Source organism: Chamaea fasciata, unplaced genomic scaffold, assembly GCF_029207755.1.
Source record: "Chamaea fasciata isolate MVZ Bird 193981 ecotype frontalis unplaced genomic scaffold, bChaFas1.0.hap1 SCAF_14, whole genome shotgun sequence".
NCBI lineage: Eukaryota > Metazoa > Chordata > Aves > Passeriformes > Sylviidae > Chamaea > Chamaea fasciata.
Window position 1 is genome coordinate 11,301,753 of NW_027094099.1, and position 22,079 is coordinate 11,323,831.

The window sequence follows — 22,079 nt, forward strand, 5'->3', positions numbered from 1 at the left end:
CTCATCTGACTGTGCACTGAGGGACATTGCAGCTTCAAGGTTTCAGCATCAAGTGAAACACAAGATGAAAGAAAGATTACCAGTGTAGAAACAAGAGTAGTGGGTGGGTCTCTCTCCTCTGTGAAGAGCTCTTCCACAGTTGATGGTTAGGATATTCACATTTATCTTGGCATTTAAGATTTTAAAAAAACTTTTTTTGCTGCAGGGAATTTCCATTTAATGCTGTACTGAAGCCCTGGTCTGAAAACTACACTTCTCTAGCATTAGGCATTTCCAAAATTAAAAGTTAAGGGAAGAGAGAGTAGTTTCCCTATTTTCATGTAGTCGTGATTTTTTGCTGTTTACATAGGTGATGATTAACAGTTGTTAAAGGGGTGATAAGCAGGCTCAAGGTAGTCATGTGCCATATTTATCAGGTTCTTTTTCTGAACTTGAAACCCTTATCCTCCACTTTTAAATTTCATGTTTATTTTGTGCCTTATACCATTCTTATAAGACAGACTCCTTGATTTTGAATAAAGGTTTTACATGTTCCTAATGAAAAGTGCAGTCTTAAGCCTGTTGAAAAAATGAGGAATTGGTGGTAATGAGCTGTTTTTATCTTCTACCAGTCAAAAGGAAAGAAACCTTTGTTTGTGCAGCTGGTGCTGGACAACATTTGGAGTCTGTATGAGGCTGTTATGAAAAGGTGAGGGCATCTATAACGTTTTCATGGCATCTCTTTCCATGTGCTTTGGTGATTTTTTTAAAGACTTAAAAATAATAGATGCTGCTTATATATTGCTTCTGTGGATTTTTAATTTATTATTTTCCTTACAGAGACAAAGAGAAAATTGAAAAGATAGTCACCTCTTTGGGATTGAGAATTGGTGCCCGAGAGTCACGGCATGCAGACCCAAAAGTTCAACTAAATGCCATTTGTAGCCAGTGGCTGCCAATATCTGATGCAGTCCTCTGTATCCTTAAAAAAGATATGATTTTTTTTTTTCTCCTGGCCGTTCTCAGACTTCAGAGTGTGCTCACATATTTCAGTGTGTGATTTGCTATAATTTGGTTTTGGTTTTTTTTTTTTTTTTCCATGTCTGTGCCTAAGCTAGCTGGACCTATCTTCTTGCTTATAACATTACAAATTACGTATCTACTGTTATTTTTATTATTTTTTCTGCCAACTTTGTAGTTTTGCACATCCTATTTTTAGGAAAAAAACTGGAGGTAATGTGACAATACACCTTAATTATGTAGTTTTATGTTCAAGTTTTAGTGGTTGTCCTGAAGTAGAAATGGATCTCCTGTTTATAATAGTATTATCGGTCTTCTGTCCATGGAGTTCTGTAGATGTCTGGTGTTATGTTGCAGGCATAAAATTTCTTCATTCAAAATCAGCCTTTGTTGTTTGTCAGCTGTCCCCATTGTTTATAATATGATATATAGCTCATATTATGGTAGATGTGCACAAATTATTGATGTATAAATACTAATGACTTTTGTAAATCTTGCACCAGTTGTGCTGTTTTTAGCTTCCCAGCTGCACTTAGGGTGGGCCACCCCCCCTAAATGGCAAAAAACTCTTGCTGACCTGAGAGGGAGCTGAATGTACTGTGACAACAGCTGGTTTTGGGATCTGCTGCTGCTGGCAGTTGGTGCCGGGGGCTCAATTAAAGAAGCATTAGTGTTGGTTGCATTCAGTAAGAAAATACAAATATGTATCCTTAACAGTGTGTTTTAGCCATGGTGTGTAATAAGATTCCCAGTCCTCTGGACATCACAGCAGAGAGGGTGGAAAAGCTGATGTGTGTTGGAGCAAGAACATTTGATTCTTTGCCATCAGAAACTCGGGAGCTGAAAAGTGGTGAGTAGGTGTTCTCCCATTAACAGGAAGGTTAATGGTGGTGGTCCTGGTGGTTTTGTTTGTCTTTGAATTGTAAGATGTGTGGTAATCTGTATGTAAATTTATAAATATTCCACTACCAGTAACTTTGTTGATGTTTGTCATTGACATGTCATGATTTTACGGCCATGCATTTTTCTTCCATCCTATATATTCTGGGTTTTAGACAACTGAAGCTGCATGTGATGTAAAATCCATGACTCTGACACTGGGAGTTCTAAAGAATACAAGGTTAATACTTGTTTTTAGTTCTCAACAGTAGAAGTGGTTATGTAATTGAGAATTGAATATTTTGCTAACTTGGGTATTAAAATCATTAATTTTTAGCCAGCGGTGGTTTGAATTTGGATTTAATTTTTGCAAGTGTATTGATTAGCTTTTAGTAATTAACTATTAATCATAGCACAGTATTTGGAGGAGAGCTTCAAGAAATCTAAGAGGATGAGATCTCAAATGTCAATTAAAAATGAGATGTGAACATCAAATTGACAGGCTGTTAGAAATTCTTTCCCAGGGGTAACAAAACTGGCTTTTCATCCTTTATTGAGCAATTAAAAACATGGTATTCTCCAGACAGTATTCAACACTGTATTAGTGTAAGTTAATTGGAAGAAATTTGCCTCTGTAAACTTGAATCTTACTCTTCTTGTTTATGAACAAGTAGTGGACTTCCACATTTAGTGAGTATTTTGCTAATTTTTAGTAGTAGTCTTGTGCTTTTGTTTACCTTAGCTCTGTGGTCTTTTCATATTTCACGTAAAAGGGAGAAGTGTAGGAGAAGATGATTCAGTTTCTATGTTAGAAGTTTGAAATGGTATTGTCTGGTTTGAATTTCATGTGTTTCAAATTGGATAAAAAAAGTTTTATGGGAATTTCTTACGTATCAAATGAATTTCGTGCAAATCTTTCATCTTTTGTGGAATATCTGTTCTTGCAGTGAAGTTGTTAAGATTTTGTAAGCATTTGCAGGACTTCCTCCTTTAGTTTGAAAGGCAGGAGAATACTCTGAGGTACTGAATAGTGTTCAGTTGTAATCCTGTGCTGCTCTCTGGTTTCCATTGTGTTCTAAATCAGCCTGTAAACTCAAGTTGTTTAATTAGGGTATATATACTTTTTAATCAAGGGTTCTATTTTTGAAGTCTTGCTGATTTTACTGCGAAACACACTTTAAGATACAGGCAGTGTTATCAAATGATTAGGTCAGAGAATTTTTCTACTTTTTCCTGTTGGTTTGTCCTTAACATATTGAAACTGGAAATAAACAGTAATGCCTACAAAATTAATGTAAAGTCATAGCTTTGTCCATAATTTTGGGGAAAAATGTGAAAATAACTTCCATCTATGCTTTTTTCAGCTTTTATGAAATGCAGTAGTGAAGAAACAGCCCCAGTTATTGTCTTTGTTTCCAAAATGTTTCCTGTTGATGCAAAGGCATTGCCACAGAATAAACCAAGGTAAGAAAATGCAACATTTTACTTTCTGATCTGTGTCAGTTACTTCTGGGGAAAATAAAAATTACGTTGAAGGCATGGGTAAGTTGTTTTAGACCTGAGAAAATTAGTGAATTCTTGAAATGCAGGAAAGGTTTTCTGAAATAAGTTCAGGGTGTGATTTGCTTAATCATAGTAGTTTTAGAAGATACAGCAGATCTGTTAGAGAATAGTACTGTTGCCCAGAGGTATCATCCTAATGCATGCAGTGTAAGCAGTTTCAGGATGTCTGGTGGAAATGATGGGGTTGTAAAACTTCCTTGGTTTTCCAGCAAGGCATGATCAGAGCAACTTGTGTTTGTACCAAGGGACGCTTCCCATCAAACTGGGCATAGCAGCTCAGTGATTATCCTGTCCATTGTAACAGCACAATAAAATGGGTTGATTAAAGTAGTCCAAATCTTGACTGACTTTTTATAGTAATCTGAAGGGCATTAATGCACTTCCAGAGATTTTTTTCTGGAAGGTTTGGAAGATTTTTTTGTTACAGCCTTTTGTTTTTTAATAGCCATCCTATTTTCTTTGAGGAGTAAGTTCTTCTAGTTCTCATTTTCCTGGCACACTTAAGTGTACTACTTTAACCACCAGCTTTTTCTGCAGAAGAAATGTACTTTTCTGATGAGTTTACAAGAATGAGGTTCATCTTAACCTTTCATCTCTCCAAGACTCTGGACCATTTTCAATAGGCAAAATGATGTTAACTGGCCATTTTACATTTTGGGGGGATTGTCACTTTGTGATTTGTCACATTGTACAGCTAAGGAATATAGAAAATGATAATTTTCCTGCTAAATTAGACTGTTTAATGTTTGTGCAAAACTCAGTTCTGCTACTGTAGTAACATTTGAAAACTTTACTACTACGTTAGCTTTTTCTCACACTTGCTAGATTTATTTCAATTTTTTCCTTACCAAGGTTATCTACTGCAAATCTTCCACCAGAATCTTCTTTGCCCTGTTGGCACTGAGGGAAAGGATGCACTGTGTGCATGGGCTGAGCAGACACTAGATGGTGCAGTTTTGCTTCGAGTGCTGCCCTGAAGTGTCTCTAAAAGAGGAGCTCTGGCTCAGGTGTGGCACGGCAGCGCCATTCCTGCTTTGTCTCCTTTCCTGGGGATGGACTCCAGCTGGCAGAGAAGCCATCACTTTTTGGCTGTTCTGTAACTGATAATGACCTGGTTTTTCATTTGTTGGGAGAATCATGAGTCTTTGAGGTGATGAGTACATGAAATAGGAGCAAAGGTGGCTTTTAAATACGCCAGACACAGAAATTTTCAGTATTGTAGTTACTTTCCTTTTTTTCCTGTTTATTCGGTGCATTGAAAATTTTAGTGTCCTGCTCTATAGTTAATGTGAAAAGTATCTCATGCTGGCCTTTGTATGAAATAATTCAATTAGTTACTAATTAGCTAACATTGAAATTAAATCATGTGTGTTTTTCTTTGAGAGAATTGGTCATTATTAGTGTATGATTTTTGCTGATTGGGTAACATCTAAGATTTGTTTTGAAGTGACAGCTGGCTTCCATTAATTGAAAAACAGCAATAGAGCTAAATGGCTGAATGTGTATTTCTCAATGCTGGATTTGTTAAGATTCTCCAGGTAAGCAGTTCTTGAGGAAATTGGAAAAGGAGGTTAGTTCTAATATAGGAAAGCAATCTCCGTGAAACAAATCCAAGTGTTTTAAAAACACAGCATTGTGTGCCTGGAGTTCTTGAGCATATTTTAATTGTATTGGTCATTGTGTGCTATTTACAATTACTCAGTGAAGATTGTGCTTGTCAGAATTGAGTGATGGCTGAGTGCAGCATGTGAGATCCAGTATTTAAGGTGGCATTCTGTGAGGGTGCTCCATAAGAATGTCTGAACATGGAGAGAAACAGGGAATATCTACACTATGTCTGTTACCAATTGTTTCATGTTTTCCTGTTGAAGAGCATTAACCATGTTGTGTGTTTCATGTTAATTTTGGGGAGCCATAACTGTCCTCTTGGGCATCTTGATGTTTGACTGCTGGACCGACCTAAGGTTATTTGCATCCCTTGGGAGTGGGGAGGGTCTGATTTTAAACTTGTTAAAGCCTGTGAAAAAATCTAAGAGTTTTCTCCAGATTGTTTTGGTTTTGGTTTTTTGGGTTTTTTTGTTGCAAGACTTGTCTTCTGCTTCCAGAGGGAGAAAGTGTAGATCTGTGCTGGTATCTTTTTTCTTTTTGTGAGGTACTACTGGGTAAGGTTACCTTTCCATAACTTTGTTAGAAGATTCAAACTGACTTTGTCATTTTTAATAGTTTGCCTTATTTCTGCCATCTGCTTGTAATACTTACTAAGCATAAGTTGGGAAAAGGAAAAAGCTCTTCTAAGTCCGGGGTGTACAGTAAATTATAACAAAGGATGGATTTTTAATTAAAACAACCTCCTTTGAGATTGCTGTTGGCAACTAATATTCTCCTTGAAGGTCACTTTAGAATTAATAGATTCTATACTAAAGCTGGTACAATTTTGCTGTAAGTGTTTAAATAGCAGAATACGTGGAAAAATTGTTCATTGTCAAGTTAAAGCAGGTTGTCAGCTTGTATTTACCTTCCCTTGCAAAGATTTGAAAATTGACTTTTTGTATGGTACCACTACATCATTAGTCTGTACCAGATTTTGTAAAGAAATGAGAATTTCAAGTGTTTTGTCTTCCAGTTTCTTCTGTATGATCTTCTGTAAATATTTGCTAATTCCCACCAAGTCAGGCAAAAATATAAATTGTTAGTTGGGTAGAGAAGATGAACAGCTTAGGGCCTCTCCTCCACTTGCTTTATGTAATGGTTATTTGATGGTGCTTGTTGTTATTTATTCTGAGGAATTTGTGTGCAATATAAGGTGTTCATTCAGCATGTGCTGTTTCTTTCTCTCGTTTCTACTGGTGTGTGACACTGAACCCTAGTCTAAGACAGAATGCTTGAGTATTGGTAAGAAATCAAAGCCAAGCCTGGCATTTAGGTACAGGGTATATAAATGTACAAGTTTGCTTTTCTTGAGATTCAGAATTCTGTCTTTATATAACTCAGTGTAAAAGAGAAATATTTAGTAGTTAATTGCTCTTGCTTCCAACTAATTCCTCGGGGTATTTAATGTAAAATGTTAAAATATAAACTGAATATCATATGTTTGTTCTGATGAAATCATTTACTTAGTAAAGCTTTATGTGTAAATCTGGCAGTCATGTAATGCCATGTGAGCAATAGGAAGCAAACCCTTCATGTTACCTCAAGTCCATCTTAAAATCCGGAATAAATAAATAAAGTGTACTGAAGAAATTCTATTTCTACTTTCCAGTGGTAATAAAACCTATTGAACAGATAAGATAGTGCACTAAAATTATGTTTCATTATTGCCTGAGGAGTATAAAACCTATAATACCTCTAGTATTTTCCTCCAGATAATATGAACGGTTGTTCTTTCTCCTCAGTCAGCTTGAAATCAAGACTGTTTTTTTTCTTATGTGTCACCCTGAAATAGACACTTCCCCATACAATTCTGCATGAAATTAAGGTGATAGCTGTTTTGTTCTTTTGTGCTACAGCTTGTTAGCATGTGTTAAACAGACTGTAGTGTGCTTCATTTGTTTTCTTTCTAATGTTTTATAAAAAGTGTATTGGGAAAAAAACCCTCTGATTTTTGATAGTTCTTCAGCTGAAATGACAATGATCAAAATGAGAACCTGTATAAAGCTCCAAGCTCTGTAAGAAATTACTATCTTCTTGCGAGTAAATTAATTTCTGTGTGTAAGGCAATATGACTTGCAGTGGCTTCAGTGTGATCGGAATCCATCTTCTATTTTCATTAGCAGTTTGTTCTAAATTGTAGTTTGTGCATTAGAAATGAATAGGGCATGCATCATCTGAATGGGCTGTCAGATTTACAGGTTTGCATCTGCATTTGGTATCCAGTTGCATAACTAATAAATGCTTTTCAAAAATTAACACCTGTTATGGGTATCATGAAATAGATTTCAGTAATAGTATACATTTGAATCTGACTAGGACCTTGGCAACTGATCCAAGAAAGACATAGAGAGTAATGGTTGAAATTTGAATCTCTGGACATACTATGGTTTGTGTAACGGTGAGCTTAGGTGAGTAAAGCTTGTAACATTGTGGAACAGTTATGTTTCAGGTTTCTTTTTTCTTTTTTGCACATTCAGCATGTGAGATAAATCAGAGATTGCTCTATCAGTCTGGAGTGTTTTTCCAGGCAGAGTGTGACAGCTTGGGATTGATACCTTATTTCATTACCTGTCTCAGAATGAATGATAACTGCTATGTAATGTAATACAAACAATTGAGTATTCCCTGTTGAAAGAGTCCTTTAAGACTCTCATGTAAAATTTTATGTATGTTGTGATTTGGATAATTTTCAGTTGTTCCTTTTGCGTTAACACATTTATTTCTACTGTGAATTGTGTACCAGTCTCATTGCAGTAGAATTGATAGTAAATGATCTTAGTAGGTGTACATTAGTTTGTGAATGGGAATTGTTCTCCAGACCTTAAATAGTTCAATCCAGAAATTAATGAGCTTTTAAAGGATTAGGGAGACCACTGGACGAATACTGTGCTGAAATGTAGCAAACTGCACTTGACCAAGCTGTCCTTAGGGATGTTGACAGGATTCTTTGAGTGCCAGGTGAGCAGAGCAGCAGCCAATGGTTTCACTAGAACTTAATTCTGTAGAGCAAAGTCATGAATAGGATTCTGTATAAATTACATGGATTTAAAGATGTTATCAGAAATTACTCCATCCACACCTTGTGAAGTTAAACATCTGTCCATGAGCTCATGCAGTTTTTACTGGAAAAAGATATATGGAGAGAAAGCATTTTCAGAGTTTGAAAACCATTGTTCATGGCATGAGGGCTGCATCACAGACATTTGTTGGCAGTACTATTAGTCTTTTGGAAATCAGTTGATGTTTTGACTGTGGTGTTTCCTTTTTAAAATGGTCTGGAGGTTAAAAACATAAACACAACACTTCAACAATCAAAGACAAATTTATCTTTGGCAGTTTTGTTCTGATTATTCACTCTGAATTTTTGAACTGCTTTGGATTGGAGTCTGTCTTTGATAATGTGAAAGAGTAGAAAAGCTGTCATGTTCAGAGGATTGATTGCATGAGGAAGTTTGTTGTCATTCAGTTTGAACTAAATGTATTATCCTGGGGGAATGTGGGAATCATAGAAGTAGTCAGCAGGAGCTTGCTTACATTACCTGAAATCTAATGCCTTTAATCAGCAATCTATTAACTGTCAGGAGCATGTGTGTTTTACCCTTTCCCATATTATTATTTCCATAGCATTTGTTTACCACATGTTCGAGTTTAAGATGAATTGGTAATGATGTGGTCACCCTTCTGTGCCAGCTCCATTATTTGTGCCAGGTTCCAGCATCTGGGTGCTGTAGCATTTCTCTGGAGTCAGGGAATCTCTCTTTCTGCTACAGAATTTTTATTTGCTGGTTTTTGTGTGACTGCATGTATCCATTTTTTTTTCTGCCAATATTATGAGGCTGTTTTTCCTTTTTAATGGAGAAAAAAAGAGGAAGGGGGAAGAAGAAGAAGAAGAATAGGAAGAAAAAACAACCTTTCTTTTGGTGTGGGCAGCTTTTGTTCAAAATTGATTTTACTTCTGATTGGTTTTGCTAACTTGAGAAATTGAATAAATCAGGGTATAATTTGAAACTGGTTTTGTTGCAGATCCAGTGTCTTATGTGCATTAATCTTGTTCTGTGTTCTGCTTGATTGTGTTACAACTCTATATAAGGATTTATTTGACAACATTATCTTTTTGTAGTTTCTAATGATGCTGCTGAGAGCGACGAATTGTATAGAAATTGATGGTGGCAGAAACCAGGATGAAAGTTGAGGTTATACCTGCTAGTTAAAGTCCCGCCTACACTCAATCTGCTTTTTAATCAAAATTATAATATTATTAAGTGTGTTTATATATATTGCAACTTAGACCAGTGCATTCAGAATCTTAAGATACTTTTAGTATTTGTGCTTAGGGCTATTTGACACCTAAATATACTGATACTTTGAAAAATACCATATAAAGTGGAAAAAAGCAAAGAAACTTCTTTTACTCTCAGGATTATTTACAAAAATGAAAAATATTTTTGGGCAATCAGATGTATTGGAATGCATACATAGTCCCTGTATGTATACTATGCCATCATATATAGACTGTGTTTATGACACCCTTGGCAGTCTGATCTGTACTTTCCCTATCAATCTATTTCCTCTAGAAATTTTTCTGACATTCCAAACCTTTAAATAACTTTGACCAGCTGTCTTCAGGAAAAAAAACAACCCAGAAAGTTTTCTTCTCCACCATCTGCTTTGCATTTTGTATTGTTAAGCCTCACTCTCTTTAGCAGTAAAATAAACAAGCCAAGCAGAAATACCACAGTATTTGAAATTTTAGAGATACATATTCTTAATTCTGTCATGACTGCTTAAGAGACAGTTTTTTCCTTTAAAACAAAACAAAACCCTAAGTTGCTAAGAAGTTTGAAGTGGTGATTTTGTCTTGCATTCTCCTTTTCTATAGCATGCAGTGTGTCTGTCCCAGATTCTGAGTTCTGAAAGTCTGTGCTTCAAATTCTGACATTTTATCCTGGGGGCCTCTCTTAGGTAATTTTTAGAGAGATTTTTAACTTACGTATAATTTTCTTACTCTCTCAAATTGAACATTTGGGTTCAAGATAAGCAACTGTTCCAAGTGATTTCTTCAAGTTCTATGAAGAATTTTGATTAATGAAGTGTCTAATTTTTTAAAATTAAGTCTCTGCAGAAGGTGTTACATGCAGAAAACCATCCTGATTACGATATAAATAAAAATCTTACTGGCAGTGAGTTGGTCTCAGCCGTCTAATCTGTTCAAGACTTCCTGTCCCTAATTAATCCAGTAAATAGCAGAGTAGGTGTCCAGTAACTCTTTCTACGGACGGCACATGAAACCTTTGACCTGTGATTAACAGAGTTTTTTCCCTCTTTCAAAGTGTGCAATAGTTGATATGGCAAAGAGAGTCCATTTTTTGTGCTTTTTTTTGGTAGAGACCGTATTTATATGGTTCTTCTGTAAACAAAAATTACTCTACTGCTGTAGTGCTTCCTGTGGTTTTCTTCCTCTTAGTATTCATTACTGCTGTTGCTGTTCAGGAAATCTTGACCTGTGTTTGTGAGTGTGGAGGTTGAAGAGAGGAAGTGACTTGTCTAAGGCTACTTAACAAGCTAAAACTACTAATGAGGCACTTTTTGTTTTAATGCTGTGTGCTTGATGCAGTTGATTGAAAAAATCCTAGACCATCTTAACACTGAGTACTGTGGGTTTTGTATCCATCATGTGAGCAAATGCAGGACAAACCGTGTAGGTGAGGTTTTGCTGTGGGATTATGCTCACCTTCTTCAGCTGAAGTCAAGGTCTAAGGCTTGGTGATTAGTTTGTCCAGTTGTGTTGTAGAAATGCATGTTTTATCATAGAAAGATTTCTGTTCCTTCTCTGGAGCTAGAATTTTGTTAAGCATACTAATATAAAATAAAATATACATTGGTTATTATTTTAGAAATTTATTAATGCTGGAAAGCATTTTATATGTCCATAGCTCCCAGTGCAAAAAAAGAGACAAAAACAACATTGAAAGCATTCTGGTTCTCTGTTAAAAAAATTATGTCTACATAATTATTTCTTCTCCTTTCAAGTTACAGCACTAAAGATTATTTTTAATGTAGGCACATAACAGCACATTACTTGGGAATTTGTTGATCCTGAAATTAGTAAACAGAATTGATTATTCATAGAAGTATCGGTAATGATTAGGTTCCCCTCATTTACATGGGAAATTAATGGAAACAGAATAATAACTGAAAAGAGAAGATGACTAGTATCTGAATTTATTTTCTGTCTTTAAAATCATTAAATTAGAAGACAACATCATATACTGTATATTTATTTAGGGCCAGATTTAAAAATCAAATGGACAATTTTGGGCAATGCTGAAAGATTTCACATATGTGTAATGAATATCTCATTGCTGTTCAAAACGCTTGCATTGACAAACCAAGTCCCTTTATATGGCCTTGCATAAGAATGTTGCTAATATTCTTTATCTTTTATTATTTATTGCTCTGAATCATACTTTGAAGCACTTTGCTTTAGGACAGGGTGTACCAGTGAATAGATGGGTGCATCAGACTATTAAAATTATTTTTTTGTTGTTGTTGTCAGTTTTAAATCTTCTGCCTTAATGAGCTTACTCACTTTATGAAAGGGAGCTTTAACAAGCAAAGGCTTTTCCCTGCATTTGAGCACTTGCTGTAAAGATTTTCTTAAAGTAATAAAGATAACACAAGTAATTAAAAATGACAGTATTTGATCTCTGTGTACTTGGAAGAAAAATGAAAGTCTAAATATGGTAGAGGAAAAGTTTGCTAATTTTAGCTGACTTAAAGTTATAGTATTGGCGAACAAAAGGCATTCTGCATGAGTTTTTACTTATGTCAAATATAGTATTCTAGTTACTGTTATTTAATTTATTTTAAAATAAATGACATTACCACATACTGATGTTTTAAAATACAATGTAGGCCATTAACTCAAGAAGAAATTGCTCATCGGCGTGAACTTGCCAAACGAAGGCATGCAGAAAAATTGGCAGCAAGTCAAGGGAAGGAGCTGTCAGAAAAGCCCCCAAGTGAAAATTCACCTGAAGTATCTGGGAATGCTGGTGATACCAAAGGTGTGTGGTACCTTAATACCTGTTTGTCTAGGAAAATGTTTAATAGTAGTGTCTTGGCATTGCCAAGGGGCACTGTACAAATCCACATTGTGAATCATCCACGTGCCAGTCCAAAGTGCAATCCATGGAACTGAACGAAGGGTGAGGAGGGATTTGAAAGAAAGCTGACAGTTCATAAATGGTGAAATAGTGCCATAGATAGATGTTCCTTGGCCTGAGAAGGTGCTCCGTCTTGGTACTTAGAGTTATTGAAAGGGGATGATGCTTCTAGGAGATGCTCTACTAAAAAGTGAGTGACTTTCAATACCGAACAGCCAAAATTGGTACAAAAGCAGGGTGTGAACAACAGGACTGGATTGTGGGTAACAGTTGTGGGGATTGGTCTTTTCTCCCAAGTAACAAGTGATAGGACAAGAGCAAATGTCCTCAGGTTCTGCCAGTGAAGGTTTAGAGGAAGAATTTCTTGACCAGAATTATAAAGCATTAGACGAGGCTGCCCAGGGAAGTCATTGAGTCACTGTCCCTGGGGATATTTAAAACATGTTACACTCAAGAACATGGGTTTGTGGTGGACTTAGCAGTTCTGGGTTGGACTTCAGGATCTTAAAGGTCTGTTTTAACTGGAACAATTCTGTGATTTGCCACATGTGACAATATAATATATAATTGTTTTATTTCCTCCAGATGATGAGACAGAAAGTGATTTATGCTTAATATATTTTTTCTGACCGGTTAGGTGAAGAGCAACAGCTCAGTGGCCAAGAAGACAGCATGACCTCAAAGGCAGTGAAACAGGAAGCAGACAACAAGGAGTATTTCATTGCTTTTGCCAGAGTGTTCAGTGGCGTGGTGAAAAAAGGGCAAAAAATCTTTGTTTTAGGACCAAAATATGATCCTACTGAGTCTTTGCATAAGGTAAGAGGTGGCTGTGAACTGTTGCAATAACTTGGAATTCTTTTGAAACATTGATGACTTAACTTCTTCCATGTGTCTCCCTCAAGAGAGATAAAAAGTTGAAGTGAATAATTCCAAAAAATATCGAAGTAATGTAGGTAACTGTGCTAATACCTGATTGTGTCTGTAAATTCATTATAAACCATAACATTTCCAAAATAGTTTTAAGTACAGTGTTTTATTAACTAACCATAAATCCAGTATGTGTATAGCTTGTTAAAAAAAAAAAGTGAAGGAAAAAGCAATTATTTGGGGAACAGAAAGTGTGCAATAGTATTGGGAAAAACTGGTGTTAAATGCTTTGAGATTCTGATCAAAGAAGTTCATTACTTTTAAATTTACTTCAAAACATTTGTTTTTTCATTGATAATGAAAAGCGAGGTAGAAAGAGTACACACCTCAAATTTGCCAAAGAAAGCATTATTTTTTATCTTCTTGGTAACATTCATGTATTTGCTTCTAGTCTGGATTTTTGGGAGTGTATGTTGGTTTCTAACATCTAAGGTTTGAGATGAAAATGCTTTAGATTGTATTTTTTCACTTTGGAATGCAAAGAAGTTCTGTGGAAGAAGTTTTTGTCAGAGCTAAGTGAAAAATATACAAATGCTGGTTTTGTGCTCTTTGTAGCTGTCAGCCCAGTGCTCTGCCACAGATGATCTGCCAGCAATCCCTCATATGACATGCTGCACTTTGGAGAACCTCTACTTACTCATGGGAAGAGAGCTTGAAGACCTTGAGGAAGTACCTGCAGGAAATGTTCTGGGTAAGAAGAACTAGGATTTAATTTTCTAGAGCCTGAGTCGTTATGTTGTCCAAAATACACTGACATTGGTTTGATGTGATTAATAAGTAAGAAAACTGAAATCCATGAATATTTTTAAGCATGTTGTATGTGCAAAAAAGGGAGGCAGTCTAATTAAATTGGGATTTCTGTACACTTTGAATAGGAGAAAAGTAGGGATTACATTAGCCTTGTTATCTTCAGGTTGGATGATTGCCAGGTAAGCATTGCTGCCAGGAATTGCCGAAGGCAGTAGTAAATTCTCATATTTCATAGATTGCAAGGATTATTTATAATATTTTCCCAATAGTGGAAATTCTTTAGTGTGACTTTTCTACTGATGTGGATGAGTGTAGCTTTATTTATTGGTCTGTTGAACCCTGGTGCAAAAATTACTTCTTTTATGGCTGTGGCAATTTTTTCACTTTTTCCATGGACAAAGTTGTAAAAGTCAACCTATTCATTGAGTTATGCTCTTTTGTGCAGGATTCTGAGCTGCTTTGGTTTAAAATGAGTACTGCCTGATTTTAGAAATTTATGGTGTATATACGTAGTAAATGAAAAATAGGTGTACTCTGTAAGGGTTGAAATTTTTAAATTTAGGCAGCCAACCTTGCTTTGTTTTATCGTGGGCCTAGCATTCAGAATATAAGCAGCTGAATTACTTTTATTTGGAAGCTTGAGATTTTAAAATTCTGAATTGCATCTTAACTGTAGTCTGATTGTAGTTGACCATTTGCAGTATGAAAATGGTGGGTGTGCCTGAGTGTGTGTGTGTGTAACTGTGAGAGTGTGTATGTATAACTGTGTGAGTGTGTGAACATATATTAAGTGTATCGTCTGTTTACTTCAAAAAATGATTAAGAGTTGGGGAAAAAATAGAGAAGCCCATCCCAAAACACTTTGCAGTAAAAATGAAAGAATGTGGTCTTTCAAGTGCATAGCAAACAATAAATACTCCTGGAGCTGCCCCCAGCAGAGAAAACATACACTGTGAGGATTTTTTTATGTCTTCAGCATTAAGAGTTGGACCAAGTTTTAAGAAAGGTTTTTGTAACCATCAAATTCTACCAGAATTTGTTGGTAGTTTAGTGCTGAAGGCTGCTCTTCAGTGGGGTCTTAATTTTCCATAAAGAAAAGCAGTTTACTTGAATAATAAGAGTTCTAAATGGTCATATTTGGAAGAATTCATTAGAATTTTAAGATCAGAATTCACAGTCAATCTTAGCCAGACTGGGTTTGCTATTTCATCTTTTGTCATCACATCATTGTAAAGTGATCACACAAAGCAGGTCTTCATTTTTACCTGAAGCAGATAAGCTCAAGTCTGTATGTTGGGTTTTTACATCTAATGTAATTTTAAAGATTTTTTTTTAGACTAAAAATCCTAAATGCCTTTCTTTTGTTTCTCCCGTTTTCCTGAAAGGCTGCACTGTTGATTTACATAAATTCAGTAAGTAGTGTAATGATTTGACGATGATTTATCACACTCAGAAGAAAATGCAGTGCATTTTTATGAAAGGAATGTGTAACAAGGGTGATGCAAGACTTTGATTATTCCAGTTAGCAACAGTGATTTCTGTTTGTAAGGCCATTTGTCTTCCTGCTTTAGTGCACACAGCAGTGATTTCTCTCCAGCCATATAAGGAAATTGCTTGTGGATTATCCAGTAAATTAAGGAAGCTTTTCTGAAAGCTCTGTGGTTTCACTCTGTATAATTAAGTTATTGCCATAAGGAATACACAGTTAATCATGACTGCCTATTTCCACTTTAAGACTCATGATATAGATTCTATCACATTTTTTTCATGAGGTTTGGGGGTTTTTTATTATTATTTATTTTTTTTTTTACAAGGAAGGATCTGCTTGGTCCAAGTAAGCAGCCTTTTTATCCTTTATACTGACTTATGCAAAGGTTTAGTGATCAAAGACACAGCTTGGTACACAGGTTTTTTACTGAAGATGGGAAGATTTAATCTCTTATTCCTTCTGCTCAATTAATATTTCCTTAAAATACTAATTTCCTTTTAATTGATGAAAATCTGAGATTGCAAAAGACCCCAAGCAGAAAGGGCAGTGAAGCATAGTGTGTGTGAACTGCAAAGCTGTGACGAAGAGAAGTCAAGAACCATCGAGCTGGAAAGACCTATTTTGTCCTTGTGCAATATGTGTAACCATTCTGGGAAGTTTGGGAAGTTATTTTCTGGTATTGTTTTGAGTTCCTGGAAGTTAGGAGAGAGAAAATGTTTTGCATTGGTTAATTTGTGTTGCAAGTTTGCAGCTGGGCTGTTTTGCCAAAAGTATTTGTCAAAAAGCTTTAAGCAGTATGTCATTTTCAAGTAATATGGCAAATACAAAATAGAGGCCCTTCCATATAGCTGTTTCTAATTCAGAATTTTTCTTTGCAAATTTGTGACTACTGTGCATTTTTGTAGGCCTTGAGTAGGAGCTGAAATATGATTGAAAACAAAAAGTTCTTGGGGACCAAGGGTAATAAAGTCTTTGTTATGAATCTTCTTTCAAAAATTATTTGTCAGACTATTGTATGAAAATAATAAAATCCTTGTCTTAGACAAATGCACCCAGTTTGCAGAATCTGTAATTTAGAAGGACTGTTCTTTTCTGTGAGAACTAAAAGGGGAGTATGTGAACAAAGTGCCCTCTGAGGACTCTCTTACTCTTCGTCTTTTAATTTGTCACCTTTTTCCCCATTAGCAGCTCTGAGAGATGTCCTGTGCCAGCAGAGAGGATATTTTACTTTTTAACTGGCACTGCAAGGGTGTGCTTTGTGTTCCTTTGAATGAACAGAGACCTTGCAGGAGGACAATCCAGTTACTGGAGCAGCAGATAAGGTTATACTAGATTAGGCATGTGCCCTCGGCTTCCTGATGGCGCTTGTTGAAACTGCTGAATGAAAAACATGATAGTCATTGGAATGGGCCATGAAGGTATCTTCAGGCTTAATTGGGAAAAGTGTTGAAGTACTGGTCCAAAAATCAATCATGTGCCTTGGTGCACTGTTTCAGGTGTGGCTTCTTTTCCTCTGTCACATCACATGCCTTTCCGAGGTGTGCAGCTGCTGAATTCAAACCTCTCCATGGCATCAGCTCTGAGACCTCTGGGAGTGAGACCCTGCTCTTGCCAGTGGTCCACCTGCATCTCCTGATTGCAGTGCTGGCTGTCTCTGTGTCGCTCGGTCCTGACTTCAGGGCCATACCAGCTTCTGTACCAACTTCACTTGGGCTGAGGCTTTGTTATCTTAACAGAAACAGTGTTCTGCTCTGTAAATTCTAACCTGGTGTACCAGAACCATGCTTAAATTCCAAATATAGGAGTACTCTGTACACATTAACTGTGACAATTATGTGTGCCATCCAAATCCCTATCTCAGAATAATTGATTTTTGATTCCAGGACATCTCAGTGCTCCCTTTTTAGAAAACTGCCTGAATACCTATTGGAAAGGCCAGTATCATAGACCTTGGACACAATACGTGCTGTTTTGACAATACTGTCCCTCTGGAACTTTTAGGAAAGAAATGGTACTTAGATGTTATGTTCCAAAGCCTGCTTGGCTGATCTTTGTTCTTAGTGACACTAAAATCAACACTTGCCTTGGGTTCCATAATATCATCTGTGCAAATAGGAGGCTGCTCTAACTGTCCCATGCTCCTTCTTTCCTACATCAAAAATATAACAGAGAAAGGAGCTCTTGATGTAGACAATCATCTGGCTATCCAGAGGTTTTAGCTTCTTTATTTTAGTGAGTGTTTAGTAGCTTAGGTTCTTGCTGGGACACTTCCCTTGGGAATATCAGTGACACTGGAGGTTCTTGCTGCCGTGGTGACGCCTGCAGAGGTGGTGTGCTTGACAGGAGGTGAACCCTGGCTGTAGTGTGAAATCCATTGGTCTTTAATTTGATTATAATAGCTCTTCTTACTAGTGTTTGGCTTCTCTTCTAAAGGGGGAAATTAGAAATGCTTCAGTTAGAATACATTAATTGATTTAGTTTGGATGTTGTATGTAAGACCTTCTGTTTGCTAAGTAGTGTTAAGTATTGTTTAACAAGCTGTAGAGACTGATAATGCAGGTACACAAATAGAAGAATTAACACTACCGTAAACAATATTTCTTTTTAATTTTTTTGTTAATGAAGGTTGTGGGGAAGCAGCACTTACTAGGTCTTTCCATGAAAGAAAAAAGATGTTGCTTGTTTGCAAGGAGGCAAAACAATAACTTAAATTGGAACCGTGTTGAAAGCTCCACAAAGGAGCTTGTTATATGCAAGTTTTAAATCATTTCAATTCTGTTTTGATGTTAAGAATATTTAGTCTAAATTAAAACTGTCTCACACCAGTAAGTGTTTTGAACTATGAATAAGTCTGAATTATGGGGAATGCAAGAAGATGGGATGGATGATTTGCTTGTTCCCATGCAAAAATCTCTCTCCCTTTATGTATATAAATACATTTATTTATTCATTTACTTACTTACTTATTTATTTGATTGAACCAGTCAAAGAAAAAGTACAATTACAGGAAAAGCATCACTTTGTAACAATTGTTGGGAAATTCTTGTGGTTAAAGACTATTAAAAGAACTGAGTGATCCTCGAAGTGACAAAGGAAAAAACATGAGGCAATATGTGAGGAAAAAGTAATCTGGGCTCGTAAGTAAAGATTTAACAAGTGCATGCCTTCCAGATGCACAGAATAATAGCTTCCTTTTTTCTCCCTCCCTTTTTTTTTTTTTCTTGTTGCTGTCCTGTGATTGAAAACAAAATGCCTGTTTTTGTTCTCTGCCAAAAAAAGTGTTGTTGGAGGTAGTGTAAAAAAGTATTTAGGAAATTGGGGAAAAGTGGTAGTGTTTGTTTTTATCATGCACAGATGAAGGCTTTAGGATTCCCATACTGGATATTGATTACCATCTCTAAGTAATGTAAACAGGTGCTGGTGTAAAAACCAGCATACATTTTTGAAAACACTGGTTTAGGTACTTGTGTAAGTGAATAATTGTGGGGTTTTTAAAAAATTGGCTCAGTTTCATGTTTGTCCTGAATGAATAATTGAAGGATCATTCAGTGATACATTTTCGTTAATTGGAATAAAATTTGTCTCAAGGCATGTTGTGCATGCACATATGAGTTCAGAATTATTGATCTGTGTGCTGCTTTTTTATCCACAATACCGTAACCATGGACTTGTTTTTGCTAGTGTTCAAAACCTAGATTTTTCTTAGAGCTGCCTATACAACTATTGAAGTGCTTTTTGTGTCTTGTTGAATACTGTTAAAAGCAAAGCTTTTCCCTTGCCACAAGATTTGTAGTGCTTTAGTGTAGGGCTCATAGGAGGCTACATGATTTCCTGAACTTTTTGAAATGCAGTTAGCTATGTGAATATCAAGTGCTCTACCAAATTAACATTTTGTTTTTTAACGTACCAAATTACGTTGTTTAGAGCAGAAATCTGGAAGTCCCTCCTGTTGCCAGCTCACTGTCAGACTTCCTACATGACATACTGCTGTGTACCTTGGTGTTTCCATTTCTAAAATGCTACTTTTCCCATACGGTGTTCTTTCACGTTTTTATTATTTATAAAACACTGACAGGATTCTTGACATGGGAAGAGTGTGGCGCAGGAAATGTGGGTGATGATGGATTCGTACCTCTGGATCTTTTGGTACCTTTCTGAAGATAGGTGTCATGGAGTTTGCAGTAGCATGATGAGCTGGTGTGAAGGCGTACAGCTAACCTCATTACAAGGTGTCTAACAAGCATTTTATTCCTTTAGGACTTCATTGAACAATTTAGGAGCTTTTAATAAGCAGCCTCTGTTAAGAGCAAAGAGCAGCTGCAAGCAGCAATGCCATTTTAAAGGCCCAGAATGGCTTTCTAGGCCTGGTGCCAACTAGCAGGCATTACCACCTTCTGTGAGAGCACTAGGAACAGGCCTGCTGTTCACCAGCCTTGCATTTCTGTGCAAACATTTGGTGGGCTAATTTCACTCTCTGAATCAGTAATGTGATTATTTAAAAAAAAAAAAAAAAAGAATCGCCAGCTTGAAGTGATTCCAGCTGCAGGGGCTGTCTCATCCCAGCCTGCTGTGGTCGGTGAACACAGGAGGGCAGTCTTCCTCCAGAATATTGCTGAAATTAGCCCAAAATACTGAATGAAACAAAGAAAACTCAAACCTTTGTCTTCAGTTTTGGAATACTTACAATTTTGATCTCTAACTGCCATCATATAATGTCTATAAAATAGCCTTTTAAGGCTAAAAATAGCCTTTTAAACTTGTTTTTTGTAATGCAGTACTGTTGAGGAAAAGGTATATAATTGAATGGATTCTGTTGTTGAATGACATTTATTCTCCATGTTCTGTTGCATTTACCTGACACCATAGTATTTATATTTTTTTCCTACCCACTTAGTGTTTTATTAATAGTTAAATTGTTGAAAAAATTAAATATGTTCAAGTTGTTTCTTCGAGCTGAAGACATAGTGCTTAATCTGTTGTTTGGCCTCTTTCAGAGCTGGAAACTGAAACCATTTTCTTTAACTCTATTTTTGCCATAGTGGTTTTAGTCCCTTTGCAGTTCCTGCTCTTTGCTGTGTGTGCTTCCAGCATGGCAGGCTGAGAAATTTGTATTGCCTAGAGGGCAACATAACATGATATAGTGCACAGCTAATGAACTAGCATCAAATGAAATTAGAAGTGTATTCTGCTGATCATCTGCTGGGTTTCCTTTGCCCTGTTTGCCTTACCATTTCGTATGGGTTTTTTTGGGTGCTTTGACTTGACAAACTTTATTGCACAAGAAATCAGTGATTCGTTACCTTGTTTTCAAATCAATATCAAGGTATGACTTGAGAGGAAAAAAATATGCCATGTCTTAGGTCAGAGTTATAGCACTGACATGTGTCTTTATTAACTGAGCTAAGTTTTTTTTTTTTTTTTTTAAGGATACTTCGTATAGTTAATAGCTTCCTTATAAAGCCCTTTTTGTTTTGTGTTTTTTGGTGGGTCTTTTTGGTTGGGGATTTTGTGGGTTTTTTTGAAAATTTAAATTGCTTTTTGAGTATCTGTATTTTTTCTGGTTTTTTGACTGAAGCTTATTAAGACTATAAAAGGAAATCGTAAGTGTAGTAATCCTTTCTGAAGAGAAACACTCCTAAATTCTCTGGTGCTTCTGGAATGTCTCTGCTCTAATTTTCAGGAGTTGATTATGAGATCTTAAAAATGTGTTTAGTGTTGCCACTAAAGTACAAGGGATTTTTAAATCATATTTAAAATTTTGAAGTGTATAAGACTATTTAAGCTAAAGTCATAATACATTCATCTACCAAGCAATGCCTGTAAATTTGCTCTTGACCCCTGTTGGATTATGATGTCAAAAAATGCAAATGATTAAATTTTTGAGGAAAGTGGAGAAAGCAATGAAACATTCAATGTCGTTTTATGGCAACTTTTAGTTTTTATAATCTGTAAAAGCTGAGCTTTTGTATGAATGGAAATTAGATTTCTGTATAATTTCCTGAATGTGAGGCAAGCACTCTTCATTCTCTGGGGTTTGTATGCAGACAGCTACTTGCTGATGCTTGAGATTTCCCAAATGATACCAGAAGGAAAACTGCCCAGACTTGTCGGTGTTGGTTGTTGCTGCTTGTGTGCCTGTGGGCAGCAGTGGGACTAACAAGAATCAAGACAATTTCATACCACTGCTGCTTGAAGGAGCTCGGAGCACAGGAGCAGGCACATGCTCTGCAGCTACTTTATATAAACATCTAGAAATAGAGTGGGCACAGCGTCTGAGGTGCAGGCAGTTGTTTGTTTATCGCCCCAGTGTTTATTGCGAAGTGATTCTTGGCCCTGAGACTTCAAATTTGTCCAATGCCTATTATCCCACTGCTATTCGTTGTTCAGCATTCAGGGCCTGACTCCTCTTGTGTCAGAGTGGACAATTGACTCCTGTAGTCACTGCCCCTGGGCAGGTGTTACTCAGCCTTTCAGTAGCTAACTGTGGGTTTAGGTCACAGGTACTACCTGGCTTATCTCCAAAATCTCCAGATCTTCTCTGAGTGGTTGGATGGGTGTAATTTTGCAAGTCTCTTTAAAAGGAGAATACAGGGATTTCCCCCAGTATTTCACACTTACTGTCTTTAAGTCAGCATCAGTGTACTATTTTCAGTCTC

At 36.4% G+C, this 22,079-nt stretch overlaps 1 protein-coding gene across 1 annotated transcript in view; it reads left to right on the plus strand.

The window, feature by feature from the left end:
* The window catches only part of EFL1 (elongation factor like GTPase 1), a 64,486-nt gene that overhangs the window by 5,968 nt on the left and 36,439 nt on the right, over nt 1-22,079 (plus strand). Inside the window, exons 9-15 of the mRNA XM_066196540.1 lie at nt 612-688; nt 820-956; nt 1,727-1,849; nt 3,243-3,342; nt 12,007-12,158; nt 12,895-13,073; nt 13,740-13,875. Of these exons, the coding sequence (XP_066052637.1) occupies nt 612-688; nt 820-956; nt 1,727-1,849; nt 3,243-3,342; nt 12,007-12,158; nt 12,895-13,073; nt 13,740-13,875 (904 nt within the window). The remainder of the gene's footprint in view (nt 1-611; nt 689-819; nt 957-1,726; nt 1,850-3,242; nt 3,343-12,006; nt 12,159-12,894; nt 13,074-13,739; nt 13,876-22,079) is intronic.